The 22610-nt window shown below is 46.8% G+C and overlaps 1 protein-coding gene across 5 annotated transcripts in view; it reads right to left on the reverse strand.

The window, feature by feature from the left end:
* Positions 1 to 22610, reverse strand: part of LOC106585267 (smoothelin) — a 93032-nt gene that overhangs the window by 25598 nt on the left and 44824 nt on the right. For all 5 annotated transcript variants that reach the window (XM_045706731.2, XM_045706730.2, XM_014171305.3 and 2 more), the window contains 4 exons: positions 19165 to 20030; positions 18122 to 18167; positions 11482 to 12120; positions 7519 to 7592 (listed from right to left, as the gene is read on the reverse strand). In XM_045706731.2, the coding sequence (XP_045562687.2) occupies positions 7519 to 7592; positions 11482 to 12120; positions 18122 to 18167; positions 19165 to 20030 (1625 nt within the window). The remainder of the gene's footprint in view (positions 1 to 7518; positions 7593 to 11481; positions 12121 to 18121; positions 18168 to 19164; positions 20031 to 22610) is intronic.

Here is a 22610-nt window from a genome sequence, read left to right on the forward strand (position 1 = left end):
GGAGTGAGGAAACTAGACTACAACTAATGGAGACAGTCTCTATGCAACATCTTTAATCCCCCCCCCAGCCCCAATCCCAGGCAGCGTCCTCCCAGCACAGCCCTGATCCCCTAACCAGATTACTGCTCCGCTCTACATGGGGGGTGGAATAGAAAACCATTAAGGAGTGAGGAAACTAGACTACACTTGCCCTTACCCTACATTCACTTCCCTTCATTCACTCATGACAGAGCTTTTTCCTTTTAAGAAGTGCCGTTTAAGAAGTGTAACTTTGATCTAAATGGTAACATTCTGTCATAAACAGTGCATGTTCAAATGTATAGCAAATAACACGTTTTCATATCAACAACAAAAAAATACTACGGTAAGTGCCTATTACAGTAAGTGCCGCAAAGTAACATGGTTATTTGTTAAGTCAGACAGAAATCCCCTTGTGACAGGGGGAAATGAAGCTTGTTGGGTGCAACAGGGAGTGGCAATTGAGAAAAAAAATCTATGGGTAACATGGTTGAAATGTTATGATCATACCCACTCTGTTTCCCACCAGAAAACACCAGGAAATGGCCAAAAAGAGTAGAACCCGCTCACATGCTTTTACTATATGATTTGACTATTGGATTCAATGTTAGGTTTAAAGTTTATTTTTAAAATAAATATTTTGTAAGGAATAGATTCAGCACATTAAAAATAGAGTTCAGTTCACATAACAGAATTACCTTAAAATGAGGGACAGACGTAGATGAATCAATAATCACATGAAACAAATAATCATCTTCAGAAATGACTGTCAGAGCATGTAGGGCTTTACAATGATGGTGAAACTTGGAGAAATGTTGGAATTAAGTGGGTTCAAATCTTCCTAGAAATGACACAGGGTTGACGGAGGGACTTGTGAATTTGATGAATTTTGCAGATGTATTGAATTCTCTATGTTGTCGATATAAAAGGTCACTTAATTTATATAACAGGCTTTAAAATGCCATCTTGGTGCACAATTTCTACTGAAAAATATCACAGGTACGCAAAAGGCACTCATTTTGTGGAACGACCCCTGTGTCATCGTCGAGTTGAGTGGCTAGGACTCTAGGGAGGTGGCATAGACTGTAGGGAGGTGGCTAGGACTGTAGGGAGGTGGCATGGGACTGTAGGGAGGTGGCATAGACTGTAGGGAGGTGGCTAGGACTGTAGGGAGGTGGCATGGGACTGTAGGGAGGTGGCTAGGACTGTAGGGAGGTGGCATAGACTGTAGGGAGGTGGCTAGGACTGTAGGGAGGTGGCATGGGACTGTAGGGAGGTGGCATAGACTGTAGGGAGGTGGCATAGACTGTAGGGAGGTGGCATAGGACTGTAGGGAGGTGGCATAGACTGTAGGGAGGTGGCTAGGACTGTAGGGAGGTGGCATGGGACTGTAGGGAGGTGGCTAGGACTGTAGGGAGGTGGCATAGACTGTAGGGAGGTGGCATAGGACTGTAGGGAGGTGGCATAGACTGTAGGGAGGTGGCTAGGACTGTAGGGAGACGCATAGACTGTAGGGAGGTGGCATAGGACTGTAGGGAGGTGGCTAGGACTGTAGGGAGGTGGCATAGACTGTAGGGAGGTGGCATAGGACTGTAGGGAGGTGGCATAGGACTGTAGGGAGGTGGCTAGGACTGTAGGGAGGTGGCATAGACTGTAGGGAGATGGCATAGACTGTAGGGAGATGGCATGGGACTGTAGGGAGATGGCATAGACTGTAGGGAGATGGCATGGGACTGTAGGGAGATGGCATGGGACTGTAGGGAGGTGGCATAGACTGTAGGGAGATGGCATAGACTGTAGGGAGGTGGCATAGACTGTAGGGAGGTGGCATAGACTGTAGGGAGGTGGCATGGGACTGTAGGGAGGTGGCATAGACTGTAGGGAGGTGGCATAGAGTGTAGGGAGGTGGCATGGGACTGTAGGGAGGTGGCATGGGACTGTAGGGAGGTGGCATAGACTGTAGGGAGATGGCATAGACTGTAGGGAGGTGGCATAGACTGTAGGGAGGTGGCATGGGACTGTAGGGAGGTGGCATAGACTGTAGGGAGGTGGCATAGAGTGTAGGGAGGTGGCATGGGACTGTAGGGAGGTGGCATAGACTGTAGGGAGGTGGCATAGACTGTAGGGAGGTGGCATAGACTGTAGGGAGGTGGCATGGGACTGTAGGGAGATGGCATGGGACTGTAGGGAGGTGGCATAGACTGTAGGGAGGTGGCATAGACTGTAGGGAGATGGCATAGACTGTAGGGAGGTGGCATAGACTGTAGGGAGGTGGCATAGACTGTAGGGAGATGGCATATACTGTAGGGAGGTGGCATAGACTGTAGGGAGGTGGCATAGACTGTAGGGAGGTGGCATATACTGTAGGGAGGTGGCATAGACTGTAGGGAGGTGGCATGGGACTGTAGGGAGGTGGCATAGACTGTAGGGACGTGGCATGGGACTGTAGGGAGATGGCATAGACTATAGGGAGGTGGCATAGACTGTAGGGAGTTGGCATAGACTGTAGGGAGGTGGCATAGACTGTAGGGAGGTGGCATGGGACTGTAGGGAGGTGGCATAGACTGTAGGGAGGTGGCATAGAGTGTAGGGAGATGGCATGGGACTGTAGGGAGGTGGCATAGACTGTAGGGAGGTGGCATAGACTGTAGGGAGATGGCATAGACTGTAGGGAGGTGGCATAGACTGTAGGGAGGTGGCATGGGACTGTAGGGAGGTGGCATAGACTGTAGGGAGGTGGCATAGAGTGTAGGGAGGTGGCATGGGACTGTAGGGAGGTGGCATAGACTGTAGGGAGGTGGCATAGACTGTAGGGAGGTGGCATAGACTGTAGGGAGGTGGCATAGACTGTAGGGAGGTGGCATAGACTGTAGGGAGGTGGCATGGGACTGTAGGGAGATGGCATGGGACTGTAGGGAGGTGGCATAGACTGTAGGGAGGTGGCATAGACTGTAGGGAGATGGCATAGACTGTAGGGAGGTGGCATAGACTGTAGGGAGGTGGCATAGACTGTAGGGAGATGGCATATACTGTAGGGAGGTGGCATAGACTGTAGGGAGGTGGCATAGACTGTAGGGAGGTGGCATATACTGTAGGGAGGTGGCATAGACTGTAGGGAGGTGGCATAGACTGTAGGGAGGTGGCATATACTGTAGGGAGGTGGCATAGACTGTAGGGAGGTGGCATGGGACTGTAGGGAGGTGGCATAGACTGTAGGGAGGTGGCATGGGACTGTAGGGAGATGGCATAGACTATAGGGAGATGGCATAGACTGTAGGGAGGTGGCATAGACTGTAGGGAGGTGGCATAGACTGTAGGGAGGTGGCATGGGACTGTAGGGAGGTGGCATAGACTGTAGGGAGGTGGCATAGAGTGTAGGGAGGTGGCATGGGACTGTAGGGAGGTGGCATAGACTGTAGGGAGGTGGCATAGACTGTAGGGAGATGGCATAGACTGTAGGGAGATGGCATAGACTGTAGGGAGGTGGCATGGGATTGTAGGGAGGTGGCATAGACTGTAGGGAGGTGGCATAGAGTGTAGGGAGGTGGCATGGGACTGTAGGGAGGTGGCATAGACTGTAGGGAGGTGGCATAGTCTGTAGGGAGGTGGCATAGACTGTAGGGAGGTGGCATAGACTGTAGGGAGGTGGCATAGACTGTAGGGAGGTGGCATGGGACTGTAGGGAGATGGCATGGGACTGTAGGGAGGTGGCATAGACTGTAGGGAGGTGGCATAGACTGTAGGGAGATGGCATAGACTGTAGGGAGGTGGCATAGACTGTAGGGAGGTGGCATAGACTGTAGGGAGATGGCATAGACTGTAGGGAGGTGGCATAGAGTGTAGGGAGATGGCATGGGACTGTAGGGAGGTGGCATAGACTGTAGGGAGGTGGCATAGACTGTAGGGAGATGGCATAGACTGTAGGGAGGTGGCATAGACTGTAGGGAGTTGGCATGGGACTGTAGGGAGGTGGCATAGACTGTAGGGAGGTGGCATAGAGTGTAGGGAGGTGGCATGGGACTGTAGGGAGGTGGCATAGACTGTAGGGAGGTGGCATAGACTGTAGGGAGGTGGCATAGACTGTAGGGAGGTGGCATAGACTGTAGGGAGGTGGCATAGACTGTAGGGAGGTGGCATGGGACTGTAGGGAGATGGCATGGGACTGTAGGGAGGTGGCATAGACTGTAGGGAGGTGGCATAGACTGTAGGGAGATGGCATAGACTGTAGGGAGGTGGCATAGACTGTAGGGAGGTGGCATAGACTGTAGGGAGATGGCATATACTGTAGGGAGGTGGCATAGACTGTAGGGAGGTGGCATAGACTGTAGGGAGGTGGCATATACTGTAGGGAGGTGGCATAGACTGTAGGGAGGTGGCATAGACTGTAGGGAGGTGGCATAGACTGTAGGGAGGTGGCATAGACTGTAGGGAGGTGGCATGGGACTGTAGGGAGGTGGCATAGACTGTAGGGAGGTGGCATGGGACTGTAGGGAGATGGCATAGACTATAGGGAGATGGCATAGACTGTAGGGAGGTGGCATAGACTGTAGGGAGGTGGCATAGACTGTAGGGAGGTGGCATGGGACTGTAGGGAGGTGGCATAGACTGTAGGGAGGTGGCATAGAGTGTAGGGAGGTGGCATGGGACTGTAGGGAGGTGGCATAGACTGTAGGGAGGTGGCATAGACTGTAGGGAGATGGCATAGACTGTAGGGAGGTGGCATAGACTGTAGGGAGGTGGCATGGGACTGTAGGGAGGTGGCATAGACTGTAGGGAGGTGGCATAGAGTGTAGGGAGGTGGCATGGGACTGTAGGGAGGTGGCATAGACTGTAGGGAGGTGGCATAGACTGTAGGGAGGTGGCATAGACTGTAGGGAGGTGGCATAGACTGTAGGGAGGTGGCATAGACTGTAGGGAGGTGGCATGGGACTGTAGGGAGATGGCATGGGACTGTAGGGAGGTGGCATAGACTGTAGGGAGGTGGCATAGACTGTAGGGAGATGGCATAGACTGTAGGGAGGTGGCATAGACTGTAGGGAGGTGGCATAGACTGTAGGGAGATGGCATATACTGTAGGGAGGTGGCATAGACTGTAGGGAGGTGGCATAGACTGTAGGGAGGTGGCATATACTGTAGGGAGGTGGCATAGACTGTAGGGAGGTGGCATGGGACTGTAGGGAGGTGGCATAGACTGTAGGGAGGTGGCATGGGACTGTAGGGAGATGGCATAGACTATAGGGAGGTGGCATAGACTGTAGGGAGGTGGCATAGACTGTAGGGAGGTGGCATGGGACTGTAGGGAGGTGGCATGGGACTGTAGGGAGGTGGCATGGGACTGTAGGGAGGTGGCATGGGACTGTAGGGAGGTGGCATGGGACTGTAGGGAGGTGGCATGGGACTGTAGGGAGGTGGCATAGACTGTAGGGAGGTGGCATAGACTGTAGGGAGGTGGCATTGACTGTAGGGAGGTGGCATAGACTGTAGGGAGGTGGCATGGGACTGTAGGGAGGTGGCATAGACTGTAGGGAGGTGGCATAGGACTGTAGGGAGGTGGCATGGGACTGTAGGGAGATGGCATAGACTGTAGGGAGGTGGCATAGACTGTAGGGAGGTGGCATGGGACTGTAGGGAGGTGGCATAGACTGTAGGGAGATGGCATAGACTCTAGGGAGGTGGCATAAACTGTAGGGAGGTGGCATAGACTTTAGGGAGGTGGCATAAACTGTAGGGAGGTGGCATAGAGTGTAGGGAGGTGGCATAGACTGTAGGGAGGTGGCATAGGACTCTAGGGAGGTGGCATAGAGTGTAGGGAGATGGCATAAACTGTAGAGAGGTGGCATAGAGTGTAGGGAGGTGGCATAGACTGTAGGGAGGTGGCATAGACTGTAGGGAGGTGGCATAGACTGTAGGGAGGTGGCATAGAGTGTAGGGAGGTGGCATAGAGTGTAGGGAGGTGGCATAAACTGTAGGGAGGTGGCATAAACTGTAGGGAGGTGGCATAGACTGTAGGGAGGTGGCATAGACTGTAGGGAGGTGGCATAGAGTGTAGGGTGGTGGCATAGGACTCTAGGGACAGGCATAGACTGTAGGGAGGTGGCATAGGACTGTAGGGAGGTGGCATAGATTGTAGGGAGGTGGCATAGACTGTATGGAGGTGGCATAGACTGAAGGGAGGAGGCATAGACTGTAGGGAGGTGGCATAGAGTGTAGGGAGGTGGCATAGAGTGTAGGGAGGTGGCATAGATTGTAGGGAGGTGGCATAGACTGTAGGGAGGTGGCAGACACTATAGGGAGGTGGCATAGACTATAGGGAGATGGCATAGACTGTAGGGAGGTGGCATAGAGTGTAGGGAGGTGGCATAGACTGTAGGGAGGTGGCATAAACTGTAGGGAGGTGGCATAGACTGTAGGGAGGTGGCATGGAGTGTAGGGAGGTGGCATAGACTGTAGGGAGGTGGCATAGACTGTAGGGAGGAGGCATGGAGTGTAGGGAGGTGGCATAGGACTGTAGGGAGGTGGCATAGGACTGTAGGGAGGTGGCATAAGACTCTAGGGAGGTGGCATAGGACTGTAGGGAGGGGCATAGGACTCTAGGGAGGTGGCATAGGACTGTAGGGAGGTGGCATAGACTGTAGGGAGGTGGCATGCAGTGTAGGGAGGTGGCATAGACTGTAGGGAGGTGGCATGCAGTGTAGGGAGGTGGCATGGACTGTAGGGAGGTACAGAGATAAATCTCAGGAGGGATGGGATGGGGCATAGAGAGAATGAAGTGCCCAGTGCACCTCCCTCCCTCTCTGTCTGTTTCTCATACCCTACAAGGACACTCTTTGTTTGATAAACACCAAGTCTGCCCTGCTCGCTCGCTCTCTCTCTCTCCCTCCCTCCCTCTCTCGCTCTTATTAGGCGCATGAGGTACTTGCTTTAAGGGGCAAAGCAAGTGCTTTGTGACAACGATGATACATTTTTTTTTATTCAATAGAATTAAGTATGACATTTTAAAGCAAGAGGTAAACCATGACTGATCAACTTATAGTCCAACATTTATTTATAGCTTTTAAAGGCATCACATGCATAACTCAGGTTTGGCACGTTACAGTCATTTAAAGTCCTACTCCAGTCTCCTTTTCACCTCATTTAACATCTGATTTACTTAACAAAAGGCACACCTCAATAGGTGATCCAGGTATGACATGTCATGGCACAAGTGGGGGGGCTTTCCTCTTCTGTTCTCTATTGCTCCTCTATTGTTCGTCAAGCAAGTGGGGAGGCCGATGACATCCCATCAGACCATCTCCTTAAATGCCCTATTCCTTGAAGTTGGCAGTTGTGTCCAAAAAAATGCTTTGCTGAAAATATATATTTTTTTACCCTTCAGTGTGTACACATTACTGTATTTATACTTGGGATACTGTTTTTCAATTGGAAAAGTCAAAAAATTGCTGTAGTGTGTCTTTAACCCTGCGTTTCTGCCAGGACAGGAGGAGTGGAGTGTTACAGTACCTTGAAGGAGGATCCAGAAGTGAGGCTGGAGGAGGAGGTCTTGAAGGGAGTCGCTCTCAGACCCATGGTCAACTCTGCCAGGGAGAGAGAGAGAGAGCCATACAGTGAGAGACTTACATGGAGCTGAAGTGTCAAAAGCTCTATAAAACAATGTCACAGCACACCACCAGTGTTTAACCATAAATAGTTACATGTTAAATGGACTCAAGTTCCCAAAGGGTATATGTTTTTGTATATTGTACATGATGATGTGCCTATGACTCTGAGTGTCAATGAGTGGACCATCACTCACTTACATAAGCCGTCATGGTGCCTTCCTGTATTATACTTATGCAACAAACCAAAAAATATTCTACTGAGCCATTTACTTTATATAATATTCTTATCTTGTATTATTTCTTATTGTTGCATTATTGAGAAGGAACCTGCGAGTAAGCATTTCTTTGGACGGAGTATACCATGTGTATCCTATGCATATGACTAATAAAACTTTAAATGGGGTGTTAAAGGATGGTAGTGAGTCACACTATGGACCCCGCCACCACTAATATAAACACCCATGTTCCATCTTTCTCTGCACACATACAATGTCATGTGACCTGTGCACCAACACCAACACACACACACAGTAAACTGGGGACCAACATAATACGTTTTTTATGAATCAAAAAGGGGCTTAGGTGGTTGGGCGTGGCAATGGGCGTGGCAGGAGGCGTGGTAATGGGCACGGTCAGCCCGGTGGAGAACATTTTAGAGGCCTCCACCTTGGCAGTGTAGGGAAATGCTTTAATATTTAAGCCAATTACCTGCAATTCTCAAAATTTCTCCATGAAGATGAAGAGAAATTGTTTCAGTTTTAAAGCACATTTCTGCAATCCTACACACTTTCTCATAGAGCGGAGAGAAAATGTTGCTGTTTTAAAGCTAATTTCCTGCAATTCTATGCATTTTGACATGGCTAATGCTGTGTTCCTTTGTTCAAACATAATAAAATCAATACTGCTAAATTCATTGTTTTGGGAAATTTCAAATCTCCCTGACTGTAGCTTTTATTTAGGTAATTGATAGTATTCAAATATTATATTATTAAACAATATATACATAAGCTCATTAAGCGTTTTTCCATTCCGAAAATGAATTTCAAAAAATATACAGTGCATTCGGAAAGTATTCAGAACGTAACAACATTTTGTTACGTTACAGCCTTATTCTGAAATTGATTCAATTGTTTTTCCCCCTCGATATACTACACACAATACCCCATAACGACAAAGAAAAAACAGTTTTTTTGATATTTTTGCAAAGTTATAAAAAATTAACAAATGAAATAACACATTTACATAGGTATTCAGACCCTTTACTCAGTACTTTGTTAAAAGCAGCTATGGCAGCAATTACAGCCTCGCTTGTCTTAAAGCCACTCCTGCATTGTCTTGGCTGTGTGTACCTGAGCTCAATTTCGAGTCTCATAGCAAAGGGTCTGAATACTTATGTAAATAAGGTATTTCCGTAATTTTTTATTTTAATACATTTGCAAAAATGTCTAAAAAACAGTTTTTTCTCTTTGTCATTATGGGGTTTTGTCTGTAGATTGATGAGGAAAACAATGAATTTAATACATTTTAGAATAAGGCTGTAACGTAACAAAATGTGGAAAAGTCAAGGTGTCTGAATACTTTCCGAATGCACTGTATATATTTTTACACTGTTTGGACTTAGGCTTCCTGAAACTCTTTGGCTTTCTCTTAGGATTTCAATAGCAGAAAAATCCCTACATAAGACAGCAGCTATGTCAGTTTAACCACATCTGTAAAACAGAAGTGCCTGTTTGATCCGTTCCAGTGTTCTGTACTGTACACTCAGGACTGTTGTTAGGAGCTGCTGGGTGAACACAAGACATTCTCCAAACCGGTCTTCAGTCAGTGGCAGGAAGCTTCCAAAAAAGGAAAATTGGGCTTAACGCCGACCTCTTGAAGAAGCCCAGTGGAGCTGTCAGAGGGTCTGGGAGGAGGGAGATGAGGCGAGGGGGCTAATCAGAGTCTGACTGGGTGCTGTAATAGTCCTGCTCCAGGCAGGGTCTTAAGTAAACTGTTTGGGTTGGAGGTCCTGGTGGTTGGACAGTGCTGGAGCACAAGACTGATTGTTTGGACAGATGTCCACAGCAGCTGTGAACAGGCCGCTTCTGAGACACACCAAAACACTAACATACACATACACAGAAAGACGAACAGAAACATACACAGACAAGTAGGTGTCCAGAGGGGTATCCTACAAACAAAGCTAGATCTACTCAGGGTTTTCTGAAGCTAACTAGCTCCAGTTAGCTTCACATTCCAGCTCAGACTTCATACTGTACGTATTAGGAAGGTGGATATTGCTTGTCTGCTTGCCACTAACACTAGCAGGCTTGTAATTGCACGTGCATGTCGCAGATGGCTAGTTGAACATCGAAAATCTTAATTGAGATAACGCTGAAACATCATATTTTCATTTGTGCCGAAAACAAAATAATGGAAATGTTATCTTGCAAATTCATGGTGTGAAATAGGCTTTTAGAAGTGCAGTCTTTATTTTATTGCTTATTATTATCATTAATACTTAATCATTAATAATTGGGGCGGCAGCGTACTTATTATTATCATCATCGTTAATACAGTCTATTTTTTATTACTTATTATTATCATTAATACAGTCTTTGGTGTGCTTATCAATGCACAAGCACCTTTTCCCCCACTCATATCAATATATATTTTTATTAAGTCATAAGAAAGCGTTACATTGTGTGAAGTTTACTAAATGTGTAAAGTGATATATTTTAACATATAAAAAACAAATATTTTATTAATAAAATATTTAATCAGTTGTCTTCCTTAAGAGATCTTTGCAAGAGGGAGGGAATCCAATTTCATTGGTCCTCAATTCTCGGCTCAGTCATTTCATTCAGGCTAAGTGGAATTAGCCGCGAGTTAGCCTGCCAAGGAGCAGGTTAGTTCTGAAGGCTCTCTTGCCATAGAAATGTACCTGGCTAAAAGGTGAGCCACTTTCATATGACTGGTTATCCCAAGTTGAACTGAGAGTTGACTAACGTTACCTTGCCAACTCCTCAAAACCTGCTTCGTAGGAAACCCCTCAGGAGTAGGATAAACGTTTAGCGATAACACCTGTTTTCAACGTTTGTATTGACAACGTATGCCCGAGTACTAGAGTATAGTGTGAGTGTTTGTATGGCATTTACAGAGTGGTATACAGACAATAGTCTGTTGTGGAAGTCGCCAACTCTGCAGGAATGCAGCAGAAAGACCACAGTGTATTGTGCTGTTAGACCATACAGTTTACTCAATAATTGCCCATTGTTGTGTGTCCTTGATCCCATACCACCCTCCATCCCCCCTCCACCTCCACACAGCGTGCCTGCCCATCATAGAGACAATGCTGCTCATGTCCACAGCAGAACCCTGCTCCCCCACACACACACTCCCTGGCCCTAACCCTGGCCCTGGTCTGTCCCCAGCCTGGGGTTCAGCCCTTCTGACTTACCCATACAAATGCATTCTATTTGTATGGACTGACCCCTGTCCCTGATCTCAAGGCTGATATTAGCATGCAGAGGTGGAGCTGGGACAGAACAGGAAACATCCAGTATCTACACAATCTGTCTCCACAAACAGACACAGTTCCTAGGATCTGCTGCAGTACACTGGGCTGAAGGGAGGAAAAATGGCTCCACTGCTAATGTTCGCTGATCTATTCTAAGATTTAAAAGGGAGAAAAAGATTTAAAGGCAAGTCTATGACTGATGTAGGCTCAAGGCACTCAGTCTGCCTGGTACCACTGGTAACGCATCATTTCAAATATCAACTTCTGTTTTTGGATTAAACACAAATCTATCAAAAGCTATGGTCTGTACATATAAAGAATCTGAAAGCAGAAATCTATCTAGCATCCATTAGGCAGTGCTCCTACCTGCTCTCTGTCCCATGGAGTTGGTGGTGATGCGTGGGGCCATGGGGGTCATGGAGGCCAGGTTGCCTCTCGAGGAAGAGGAGGAGGAGGTGGTGATGGTGCGTCCATCTTTGATCTCGATAGTTAGGAAGGTCTTCATGTCGGGGTCTGCCTCTCCCTGGCTCCCTGGGGTCTTGTCTTCCTTTGAGATGCCCGAGGAGTGCTGCAGCTTTTCAGCCAGCTGCTTCGCCCCGCCTACAGTGCTCATGGATTGAGCAGCGGTTTGCAGATCTTTGATGGCCACGCCCCCTGGCTGAATTGTGCCCTGGCATTGGACAAGGTTCTCTGAGGAGGAGGAAGATGAAGAGTACGATGTAGAACCTACATGGGGTCTCCCGTGCCTGTCTGTAAGGGATCTGATGGATACTGCTGTGGTCATTGCTGTTTGGTTGGCTGGCCCTGCTGCTTGTCCCTCACTCAGCTCGGTGGCTCTGCCTAAGACTCGGGCACTGGGGGCTGTCCCATTCCTTAGAGACTGAGAGCCCCTCTTCAGAAACGGGACACTGGGACTTGGGCTGGGCTCTGTGAACTTACGCATACGGTCCCGCACAGAGTTAGCCCGGCCAAACGGGGCCAAGACAACCGGCTCCTTTTCAGGCACTGCAAAACACAGACAACACATTAGTGGAAATGATTTACACACAGTAGCAAAGAACAGAAGAACACAAACACAGTCAAGTAATACAAACTCAGTAGTTAATTACCCAGCTCCACGGGACAGCTGACACACAAAGACTGGAAACATTTCAAAGTCTTCAGCAGGGCAATATGACTAAAATCCCCAAAACTCAAAGCAGCACACTCACTGCCTTTGTCTCCTCATCCTAAAGCTCTCTGCAAATCCCTTGATTTTATTTCCCTTCTCTCACACTCCCCCTCTCTCTCTCTTCCTTTTTCCAGCCCCCCTCCTTTTCTTCACTTGCCCTCCCTCATTCTCCCTCTTTTTCAGTGCGTCAGCTTTGGCCATAAGCTGACAGATGTCTAGGTTTCCTGAGTGTTTCTGGATTCCTGTTCCTTTATGTACAGTAAAATGATGGTCTGCTTTCATCACATATAGGGAAAAGCTCCACACTCATTTAGGGAAGCAGTTCCCTCCCGCTTAATAATCTCCATTTAGTGTGCTTGAGAATCACAAGCTTTTAGGAGCCTGGGGCCACAGAGAGGAGATTATAAAGAAGCGCTAGGGAGCAAAAGACAACGTCTCCCTTATGGAGGCAAAACAATTGAGGACACAGACCAGTGTTTACACGGGATAGAGAGTTAAAAAACGTGCACACACACACAGACAATCCTGTGCACTCGTATCTTCCATATCCTATCTCTATCCAGTCCTCTAGTGGTGCACCCTCACCCTCCCCTCTTTGAAAGGCCCTATACGGCCATGCTGGCCCTGGAAGTCTCCTTCGAATGGAAGCCATTCAACTGGTAGGACTTAGGGAGCAGGGTGTCTTCATATTAGAGGAACAGCTATAACTCAGCAGCACTAAGGGCTTCCAGCTCATAGGTCCTCTGGTGTGATGTTATCAACACTGCCGGTGGAGTTTAACAGTAAAGCACAAGTAATGAGGCACACATCCTGGCTGGCTCCCACTTTAAATGTCAGGTTATTACATCTATAGTGCCTTCAGAAAGTATTTCATACCCCTTGACTTAATCCAAATTTTGTTTTGTTACAAACTGAATTCAAAATGGATTAAATAGATTTTCTTTCTCACCCATCTACAAACAATACCCTATACTGACCAAATCAGGGCTGAGTATGTAAATATCTTCAAATTCGTTTCCTAACTCCCACATGATCAGACTGAGCATTCCAATGGCCAAAAGAGGCGCAGGGAAATAAATGATAAAAAAATATATATTGAAGTAATTTTCATGAAATAAACACACAGAGTGATTTATTACAGTGATGATTTAAAACTACAATTAAAAAGACTGCATGGGGGCTTTAAGGGCCACAAAATTAGCAGCGACGACTGGAATGTAAACTCTGTGGATTTAGAAACTAGAAGTGCTCCTGAGTAGAATGGACACAACCTTTCACTGTGACACAATGTACAGAACATTTTGTATTGTCCAAATGATAGGAGAACACACACAAAAAACATTGTTGACCATTTAGGCTTGAGAAAATAAACAACTAAATCACATATCTCAGAAACATTTTAAAGACGCACTATGCAGAAATTGCTCTGCCATTTCCTTCTGGCTAAAATTCTAATAGTTCGCTTAATTTCAGTTTATGTGGCAAAACAAGCAAGTACAGTGTAGAGAATCATTGTACCATCTAAACCACTGAAATATATTTTCTATAACCAAAAATATTGTATTTGATTGAAGCTGGAGTCCAAAACCAAAATAGAAAGGCAAAAACAAAATGTAAGAACAGTAAGTATAAAAATAGCGCACATAAAACAGATCTACCGCTTCTTAGATGAGAATGACATATATATAACACACATTTCTATGTGAATTTGGTCAGGTACTGATAAAAAATAAACGCCACATGCAACAATTTCAAAGATTTTACTGAGTTACAGTTAATATAAGGAAATCAGTCAATGTAAATAAATTCATTAGGCCCTAATCTATGGATTTCACATGACTGGGCAGAGGTGCAGCCATGGGTGGGACTTTAAATAATTATTTGTATGATAACTAGTATAAAATATATTGATAATTGTGCACATTGTCCACCATTTTCACCCTAACTATTCATTTACAAAGTATACAGGACAAAAAATCCATGATCTTGCAGTGCCTTCAGAAAGTATTCATACCCCTTGACTTATTCCAAATTTTGTTGTGTTACAGCCTGAATTCAAAATTCATTAAAACAAAAAACATTCACACATCTACACACAATACCCCATAATGACAAAGTCAAAACATGTTTTTAGAAATTGTTGCAAATTTATTTAAAATGAAATACAGAAATATCACATTTACATAAGTACTCACACCCCTGAGTCAATACTTTGTAGAATAACCTTTGGCGTCGATTACAGCTTTGAGTCGTGTTGAGTATGTTTGTATCAGCTTTGCACGTCTGGATTTGAGGATTTTCTCCCATTCTTCCTTGCAGATTTCCTCAAGCTCTGTTAAATTAGATGGGGAGCGGCAGTGAACAGCAATCTTCAAGTCTCTCCACAGATTTTCAATGGGATTCAAGTCTGGGCTTTGGCTGGGCAACTCAAGGTCTTTCACATTCTTGTTCTGAAGCCATTCCAGCGTTGCTATGGCTGTATGCTTGAGGTCATTGTCCTGTTGGAACATAAATCTTTGCCAGTCTATGGTTGTTTGCACGCTGAAGCAGGTTCTCATCAATTCATTGTTCCCTCTCTCCTTACCAGTCTCCCAGTCCCTACCGCTGAAAAGCATCACCATAGCATGATGCTACCACCACCATGCTTCACGGTAGGGATGGTGTTAGACGGGTGATAAGCTGTGCCTGGTTTTCTCCAGACATAGCGCTTTGCATTCAGGCCCAAGAATAATATTTCTCATCAGACCACATAATCTTTTGCCTTATGCTTTCAAAGTTTTTCACATGCCTTTTTGCAAACTCGTGCCTTTTTCTCAAGAGTGGCTTCCATCTGGCCACTCTCCCATAAAGCTCAGATTGGTGAAGTTCTGTAAAGCAGGGTTTCCCAAACTCGGTCCTGGCCCCCCCGCGGGTGCACATTTTGGTTTTTGCTTTAGCAGTACACAGCGGATTTATAACCAAGTCATCATCAAGCTGTGATTATTTGAACCAACTGTGTAATGCTAGGGCAAAAACGTGCACCGAGCAGGAGCCCCAGGATCCAGTTTGGGAAACACTGCTGTTGAGACTGTTGTCCTTCCTGCAGGTTTTCCCATCTCAGCCAAGAAACTCTGTAGTTCTGTCAGAGTGGTTGTAGCGGCTTTATGTCTCTAAATAACCAATTAACCTACACTACATGGACAAAAGTATGCGGACACCAGGTCGTCGAACATCATGGGAATTAATATGAAGTTGGTCCGTCCTTTGCTGGTGTAACAGCTTCCACTCTTCTGGGAAGGCTTTCCACTAGATGTTGGAACATTGCTGCGGGGACTTGCTTTCATTGAGCCACAAGAGCATTTGTGAGGTCGGGCACTGATGTTGGGCGATTAGGTCCGGCTCGCAGTTTGTGCACAGGGGCATTGCCATGTTGAAACAGGAAAGGGCCTTCCCAAAACTGTTGCCACGAAGTTGGAAGCACAGAATCGTCTAGAATGCCATTGTATGCTGTAGCCTTAAGATTTCCCTTCACTGGAACGAAGGGTCCTAGCCCGATCCATCAAAAACAACCCCAGACCATTATTCCTCCTCCCCCAAACTTTACAGTTGGCACTATGCATTCGGGCAGGTAGCATTCTCCTGGCAACCGCCAAACCCAGATTCGTCCATCGGACTGCCAGATGGTGAAGCGTGATTCATCACTCCAGAGAATGCATTTCCACTGCTCCAAAGTCCAATGGTTGGGCAAGCGTTACACCACTCTAGCCGACGATTGGCATTGCGCATGGTGATCTTAGGATTGTGTCCGCCATGGAAACCCATTTCATGAAGCTCCAGATGAGCAGTTTGGAACACGGTAGTGAGTGTTGCAACCGAGGACAAAACAATGTATGCGCTACGCGCTTCAGCACTTAGCAGTCCAATTCTGCTAGCTTGTGTGGCCTACCACTTCGCGGCTGAGCAGCTGTTGCTCCTAGACGTTTCCACTGCACAATAACAGAACTTACAGTTGACAAGGGCAGCTCTAGCAGGGCAGTAATTTGATGAATTGACTTGTTGGAAAGGTGGCATCCTATGAAGGTATATATCCTCCAAACACCAGCTTTGAGAGCATTATCACTTTTATACAACGGGTTACCAACATATTAAAATAATGATTTACATATGGACGAGACCCAGCCGTTAGTTCTAAATGTTCTATTGGCATACTGGCTGGCAACGTTCTTATCCCTCGCTAGCTAGCCAACTACGGCTAATTTACACTCACGTCAAACAGTGCAGCCAGAATAACAACAAAGTCGGCACATTTGCATAATCTGTTTTCTAGTGACATTTATTTGGATAGATCCATAACAATGAGATAATGAGGCGTGATTTCACCTGGCATAGAAAATGGGCTGTCTCGTTGGGACACGGTTGTTAAAAGGAGCCACCAAACAAAACAGCTAACCAAATCACTTCAAACTGATGCTATAAAAGACTGCAAACCGGCTGCACTTTGAATCATTTTACCTGTTTTCTATTGATATTTCTTTGTATATATCCATAAAAATGTGGCCGATTCATGATTTCGACTGGCTGAGAAAAGCTGCCCCTGCCTGTCTGTCTCACCCCAACTCTCGACATGTTTATTACTACTGTGCGAAAGCTGGAGATCTAATTCGAATATTGAAACAATGTTGCAAATGTCGGAGGGACAGACAGCAAGGTTTATACAAATCTCCTCTGTTGAAAACTAAATGTTAGCCTAAAAAAAAAGTGAGATAATGTCTGGATGGTTTTTATGGTGGAGATCAAATTTATAAATTGCCTGTCTGGGCTGATAAGACAATGTATTGCGCAGTCAAATGGAACAGAGTAAATAGGCATTTTAAACGTCATAGATTTATCCAGTGGTAACTTGTGGAATAGACACTGGCTGGAATGCGGTTTAAACCATTCCGCATTTAGGATTAGACCCACCCGTTGTATAATAAACTAATATTTGCATAACCAAAGAAATATATGGTCCCGTGTGGCTCAGTTGGTAGAGCATGGTGTTTGCAACGCCAGGGTTGTGGGTTCGATTCCCACGGGGGACCAGTACAGAGAAAAAAAATGAATGAAATGTATGCATTCACTACTGTAAGTCGCTCTGGATAAGAGCATCTGCTAAATGACTAAAATGTAAAATATAGAAACTGACTACAACAGAGGTCATTGGGTTCTTTGGTCACCTCCCTGACAAAGGTCATTGTTTCTCAGTTTGGTCGGACGGCCAGCTCTAGGCATAGTCTAGTAGCTCCATATTTTTTCAATTTCCCAATGATGGAGACCACTGTGCTCTTGGAAACTGTCAACACTCTAGAAATGTATTTATACCCTTCCCCAGATATATGCCTCATCACAATAATATCTTGGAGATCTACAGACAGTTATTTGGACTTCATGGTATAGTTTCTGCTCTGACATGCACTGTCAACAGGGGGACGTTATATAGACAGGTGTGTTTCTTTCTAAATCATGTCCAAACAAGTGAATTGGCCACAGGTGGACTCAAGTTGTAGTGACATTTCAAGGATGATCAAAGGAAATTGGATGCAGCTCAATCTGGAGTGTCATAGCAAAGGGGTGTGAATAGGTACAGTATGTAAATGAGATATTTCTGTATTTCATTTTCAATAAGCAAATATTTCTAAAAACATGTTTTCACTTTGGCATGATGGGGTATTGTGTGTAAATGGGTGACAATACATTTGATCCATTTTGAATTCAGGTTGCAACAACAAAGTGTCAATTAAGTCAAGGGGTAGGAACACTTTCTAAAGGCACTGTACACACATAGATTCATTTTTTTTTATCTGTAAACATGCTCACCTGCATCGTTTGCTTTGCTGAGAGTAGTGAATAAAGTATCTCTGACCTGAAAATGAGAGAGAGAGAGAGAGAGAGAGAGTTTAGATGAAAATAAAACACAGTAAAGCATCACAGGGCAATAGTGCAGATCCATGGGATGGCAAGGCACTGCGGGCAGGGAGGATCAGACTGGTCATGGTGCAACCACGTGAACACACATACAGGTGACCAGGGTAGTGTTTGCATTATGTAACAGTGTTTAGAGTGAGGGAGAGAAGTTTGTGTCTCTGTTCTTTTTTGGGCTGATCAAGGGGCCATGGGGCCATGATGTGCCTGAACTTCCACAGCGTAATGTAAACATACAGAACACAAGCATATTATATTGCAGGGCTCTATAAAAGAGCCTGTAGCCTGCGTTGGGTAAACACTCCCGATAAGAGCGACGATGTGGTGTCATGGTGACCCAAGTCCCTGATGAGGGCTTTGAGCAAACAATAGAGAGACTCAGAATGCTGCAGCATTCTCCTGCCTGTGTGTTTGGCTGTTTCTAGCCAGCCCCAGCGGCTCTCCCTCTGACAGCAGGTGAGGGAGACAGAGATCTGAGGGGAACCAGAACCAGTTGAGCACAACAAAGGACTTGGGCCCGGCTCTGAGGTGCTGAGTTTATTTGTGCAGCAAATTTACCATAGCTTAACAAAGCTATTAAAGACATACAGAGAAAGATGAGATGTTTATAGTTGCCGACGTGATGAAGGTACTGAGAACTGGTATTTCAAAATAGAGGGAGGGATGGAAGGAAAGGGAAGGGAAACGGGATACCTAGTCAGTCGCACAACTGAATGCATTCAACTGAAATGTGTCATCCACATTTAACCCAACCCCTCTGAATCAGAGAGGTGTAGGAGAGGGACACTAGCAGAGTGAGTGAACATTGTAGCCTCATCATCATTGCTCAACATCCCCCTCTAGTGGTGTACATATACCTACATATTCTCCTGTTCTACCTAGAGACACAGCAGATCATACCAGCAAGCATCACCCTGGAAGATTAAACAAGAGTGTACCTTCTGTTCCTGGATGTCTCCTCTTCCCTTGGAACTGCCATTGAGCAGGGTACTGTGGGAGCCTGAGGCTTTTCTGTATAGGACGGCCCCATCAGGCTGATCACAGTTGGTAGTGGAGCAGTCTTGGCGGGGTTGGGCTGAATGGTGATTGGTGCTCTCAGCCTCTGAATCTGTGCTGGAGGAGGAGCTACTCATGGTCACCTCTGGCTCTTCCACACGGCCCCGCTCAACAGAAGTCACACCCACGCTTAGGTCAGACGTCCCAGAGTCCAGTCGTTTCCGTGACAGCAGCCCTGCGCTGTCAGAGGTCTCAGAGCCTAGAGGGGCTGGCGGTCCCGTGCTGGAGTCTGACGTGCCAGAGTCTAGTCTCGGTCTGAAGCGGGACTTGGAGGCCCCAGAGTCCAGTCTGCCTCTGTGGTCTGAACACTGGCTTCTGTCTGACGCTCCTGAGTCCACCCTGGTCCTGAAGGCTGAGCCCAGACCCAGGCTCTTTTCTGACGCTCCTGAGTCCACCCTGGTCCTGAAGGCTGGGCCCAGACCCAGGCTCTTTTCTGACGCTCCTGAGTCCACCCTGGTTCTGAAGGCTGAGCCCAGACCCAGGCTCTTTTCTGACGCTCCTGAGTCCACCCTGGTTCTGAAGGCTGGGCCCAGACCCAGGCTTTTCTCTGAGGCTCCTGAGTCGATACGGGGCCTGGAGGCCAGGGTATGGTCCGAGGATGTCGAGTCAGAGCATTGGCGGTGGGACAGGACCACGTCCAGCTCTGATGTTGTCACAGGGTCCCAGATCTTTGGGTGGTTCAGCAGAGGGCCGGAGACCTCTTTCCTCACCAGGGGGTCCAGAACCAGAACCATGCCTGAGTTGGAGCCTATGGAACACAACCACCATAATACAGTGAGTGGACACAGTGGAACATACCCATGATTACATCTAGTTGGAGTGCAAGATGGCGCCGACAGAGATGGTCACCTCGCTTCAGGTCCTTAGGAAACTATGCAGTAATATGTTTTTTTATGTATTATTTCTGACATTGTTAGCCCAGAAAATCTCAAGTGTTATTACATACAGTCGGGAAGAACTATTGGATATAAAAGCGATGTCAATTTACCAACATTATGACCAGGAATACGACTTTCCCGAAGCGGGTCCTTTGTTCGGACCTCCACCCTGGACATGGGATCTAATCCCAGAGGCCGACCCCAAACAACGTCGTCGCCGCAGGAGAGGCAGACGGAGCAGCCTAATGGTCAGACTTAGAAGGCGAGCACACCATACACCATACACAAAGCCCTCCCCCGCCCTCCCTTCGGCAAATCTGACCATGACTCCATTTTGTTGCTCCCATCCTACAGGCAGAAACTAAAACAGGAAACACCCGTGCTCAGGTCTATCCAATGCTGGTCTGACCAATCGGATTCCATGCTTCAAGATTGCTTCGATCACGTACACTGGGATATGTTCCGGGTAGCCTCAGACAATAACATTGACGTATATGCTGACTCGGTGAGCGAGTTTATTAGCAAGTGCATCAGAGATGTTGTACCCACTGTGACTATTAAAACCTTCCCTAACCAGAAACCGTGGATTGATGGCAGCATTCACACAAAACTGAAAGCGCGAACCACCACTTTTAATCATGGCAAGGCGACTGGAAACATGACCGAATACAAACAGTGTAGTTATTCCCTCCGCAAGGCAATCAAACAAGCAAAGCATCACTATAGAGACAAAGTAGAGTCGCAATTCAACGGCTCAAACACGAGACGTATGTGGCAGGGTCTACAGTCAATCACAGATTACAAAAAGAAAACCAGCTCCGTCGCAAAGATCAACGTCTTGCTCCCAGACAAATTAAACAACTTCTTTGCTCGCTTTGAGGACAATACAGTGCCACTGACACAGCCCGCTACCAAAGCCGGTGGGCACCAACGTGAGTAAAACATTTAAACATGTTAACCCTCGCAAGGCTGCCGGCCCAGACGGCATCCCTAGCCACGTTGTCAGAGCTTCCACAGACCAGCTGGCTGGTGTGTTTACGGACATATTCAATCAATCCCTATCCCAGTCTGTTGTCCCCACATGCTTCAAGATGGTCACCATTGTTCCTGTTCCCAAGAAAGCTAAAGTAACTGAACTAAATGACTATCGCCCCGTAGCACTCACTTCTGTCATCATGAAGTGCTTTGAGAGACTAGTCAAGGATCATATCACCTCCACCCTACCTGACACCCTAGACCCACTCCAATTTGCTTACCGCCCCAATAGGTCCACAGACAACGCCATCAGACATCGCCATCCACAGACATCGCCATCACACTGCCCTATCCCATCTGGACAAGAGGAATACTTATGTAAGAATGCTGTTCATTGACTACAGCTCAGCATTCAACACCATTGTACCCTCCAAACTCGTCATTAAGCTCAAGACCCTGGGTCTCGACCCCGCCCTGTGCAACTGGGTCCTGGACTTTCTGACGGCCGCCCCCAGATGGTGAAGGTAGGAAACAACATCTCCACCCCACTGATCCTCAACACTGGGGCCACACAAGGGTTCATTCTCAGCCCTCTCCTATACTGCACTGTTGGAACTAGAAGCACAAGCATTTCGCTACAGTCGCATTAACATCTGCTAACCATGTGTATGTGACCAATAAAATTTGATTTGATTATAGTGCAGAGGAACACTATGGAAATACAACTCTGCTCTGTACAACTCTGTTCTTGCATTTTTTTTGTTTCTCTGACCGAACATAAAAAAAGATGGAATGTCGGGTCACGTGAGAGGTTGGTTGCTGGAGAACTTGTGGATTGCTGATGGATATGAAAGGTTTCTGCATATGCCAAATCCCCAAGAGCGTGGGAGAGACGTGTGAGCGTCACTGGGTATACGAGAGGAGACACATGGAGACATAATGGGATGAAGGCATTTCCTCCAGGTCTGACTCAATTCCTGGGCCAGATGTCTACGTGTGCGTATGTGAGAGAAAGCGCCACAACAGTAGGTGGTAACCGAGCAGTAGGAAGTGTAGGGGGAAGTGGGGGGGTGAAATAGAGACTAGGATAAGTACTTCCCCTCCCCCGGTCCCTATCCAACATCCTCCTCCATTCATCAGGAAACTACACTCCAAACAACACTGCAGTGCCCACATCCTCCCTCTCCTAGAGCCAGCGTCTCTCGCTCCGTCTCTCGCTCTCTCAACCTACCTCTTACCCTGTGATGCTCACTGCTCAGTGCCTTTAACTCTGGTTGGCTGTACAGGGACCACAGACAAGCTGCATAAAAGACACCGACAGAGTGGAAATTCACGGTGTCCTTACAAGAGTCACATCATTGTATGATAACACATCTCTGCATACCCTAGCTATGTGTCCGATCCAGAGTTCACAAAGCATGCAGGAAGAGGTTCACTTGATTGGTTGATTAAATAGTTATAGACTGGGGTCTGAA

The sequence above is a fragment of the Salmo salar genome, chromosome 24 (assembly GCF_965601325.2).
Source record: "Salmo salar chromosome 24, fSalSal1, whole genome shotgun sequence".
Classification (NCBI taxonomy): Eukaryota; Metazoa; Chordata; class Actinopteri; order Salmoniformes; family Salmonidae; genus Salmo; species Salmo salar.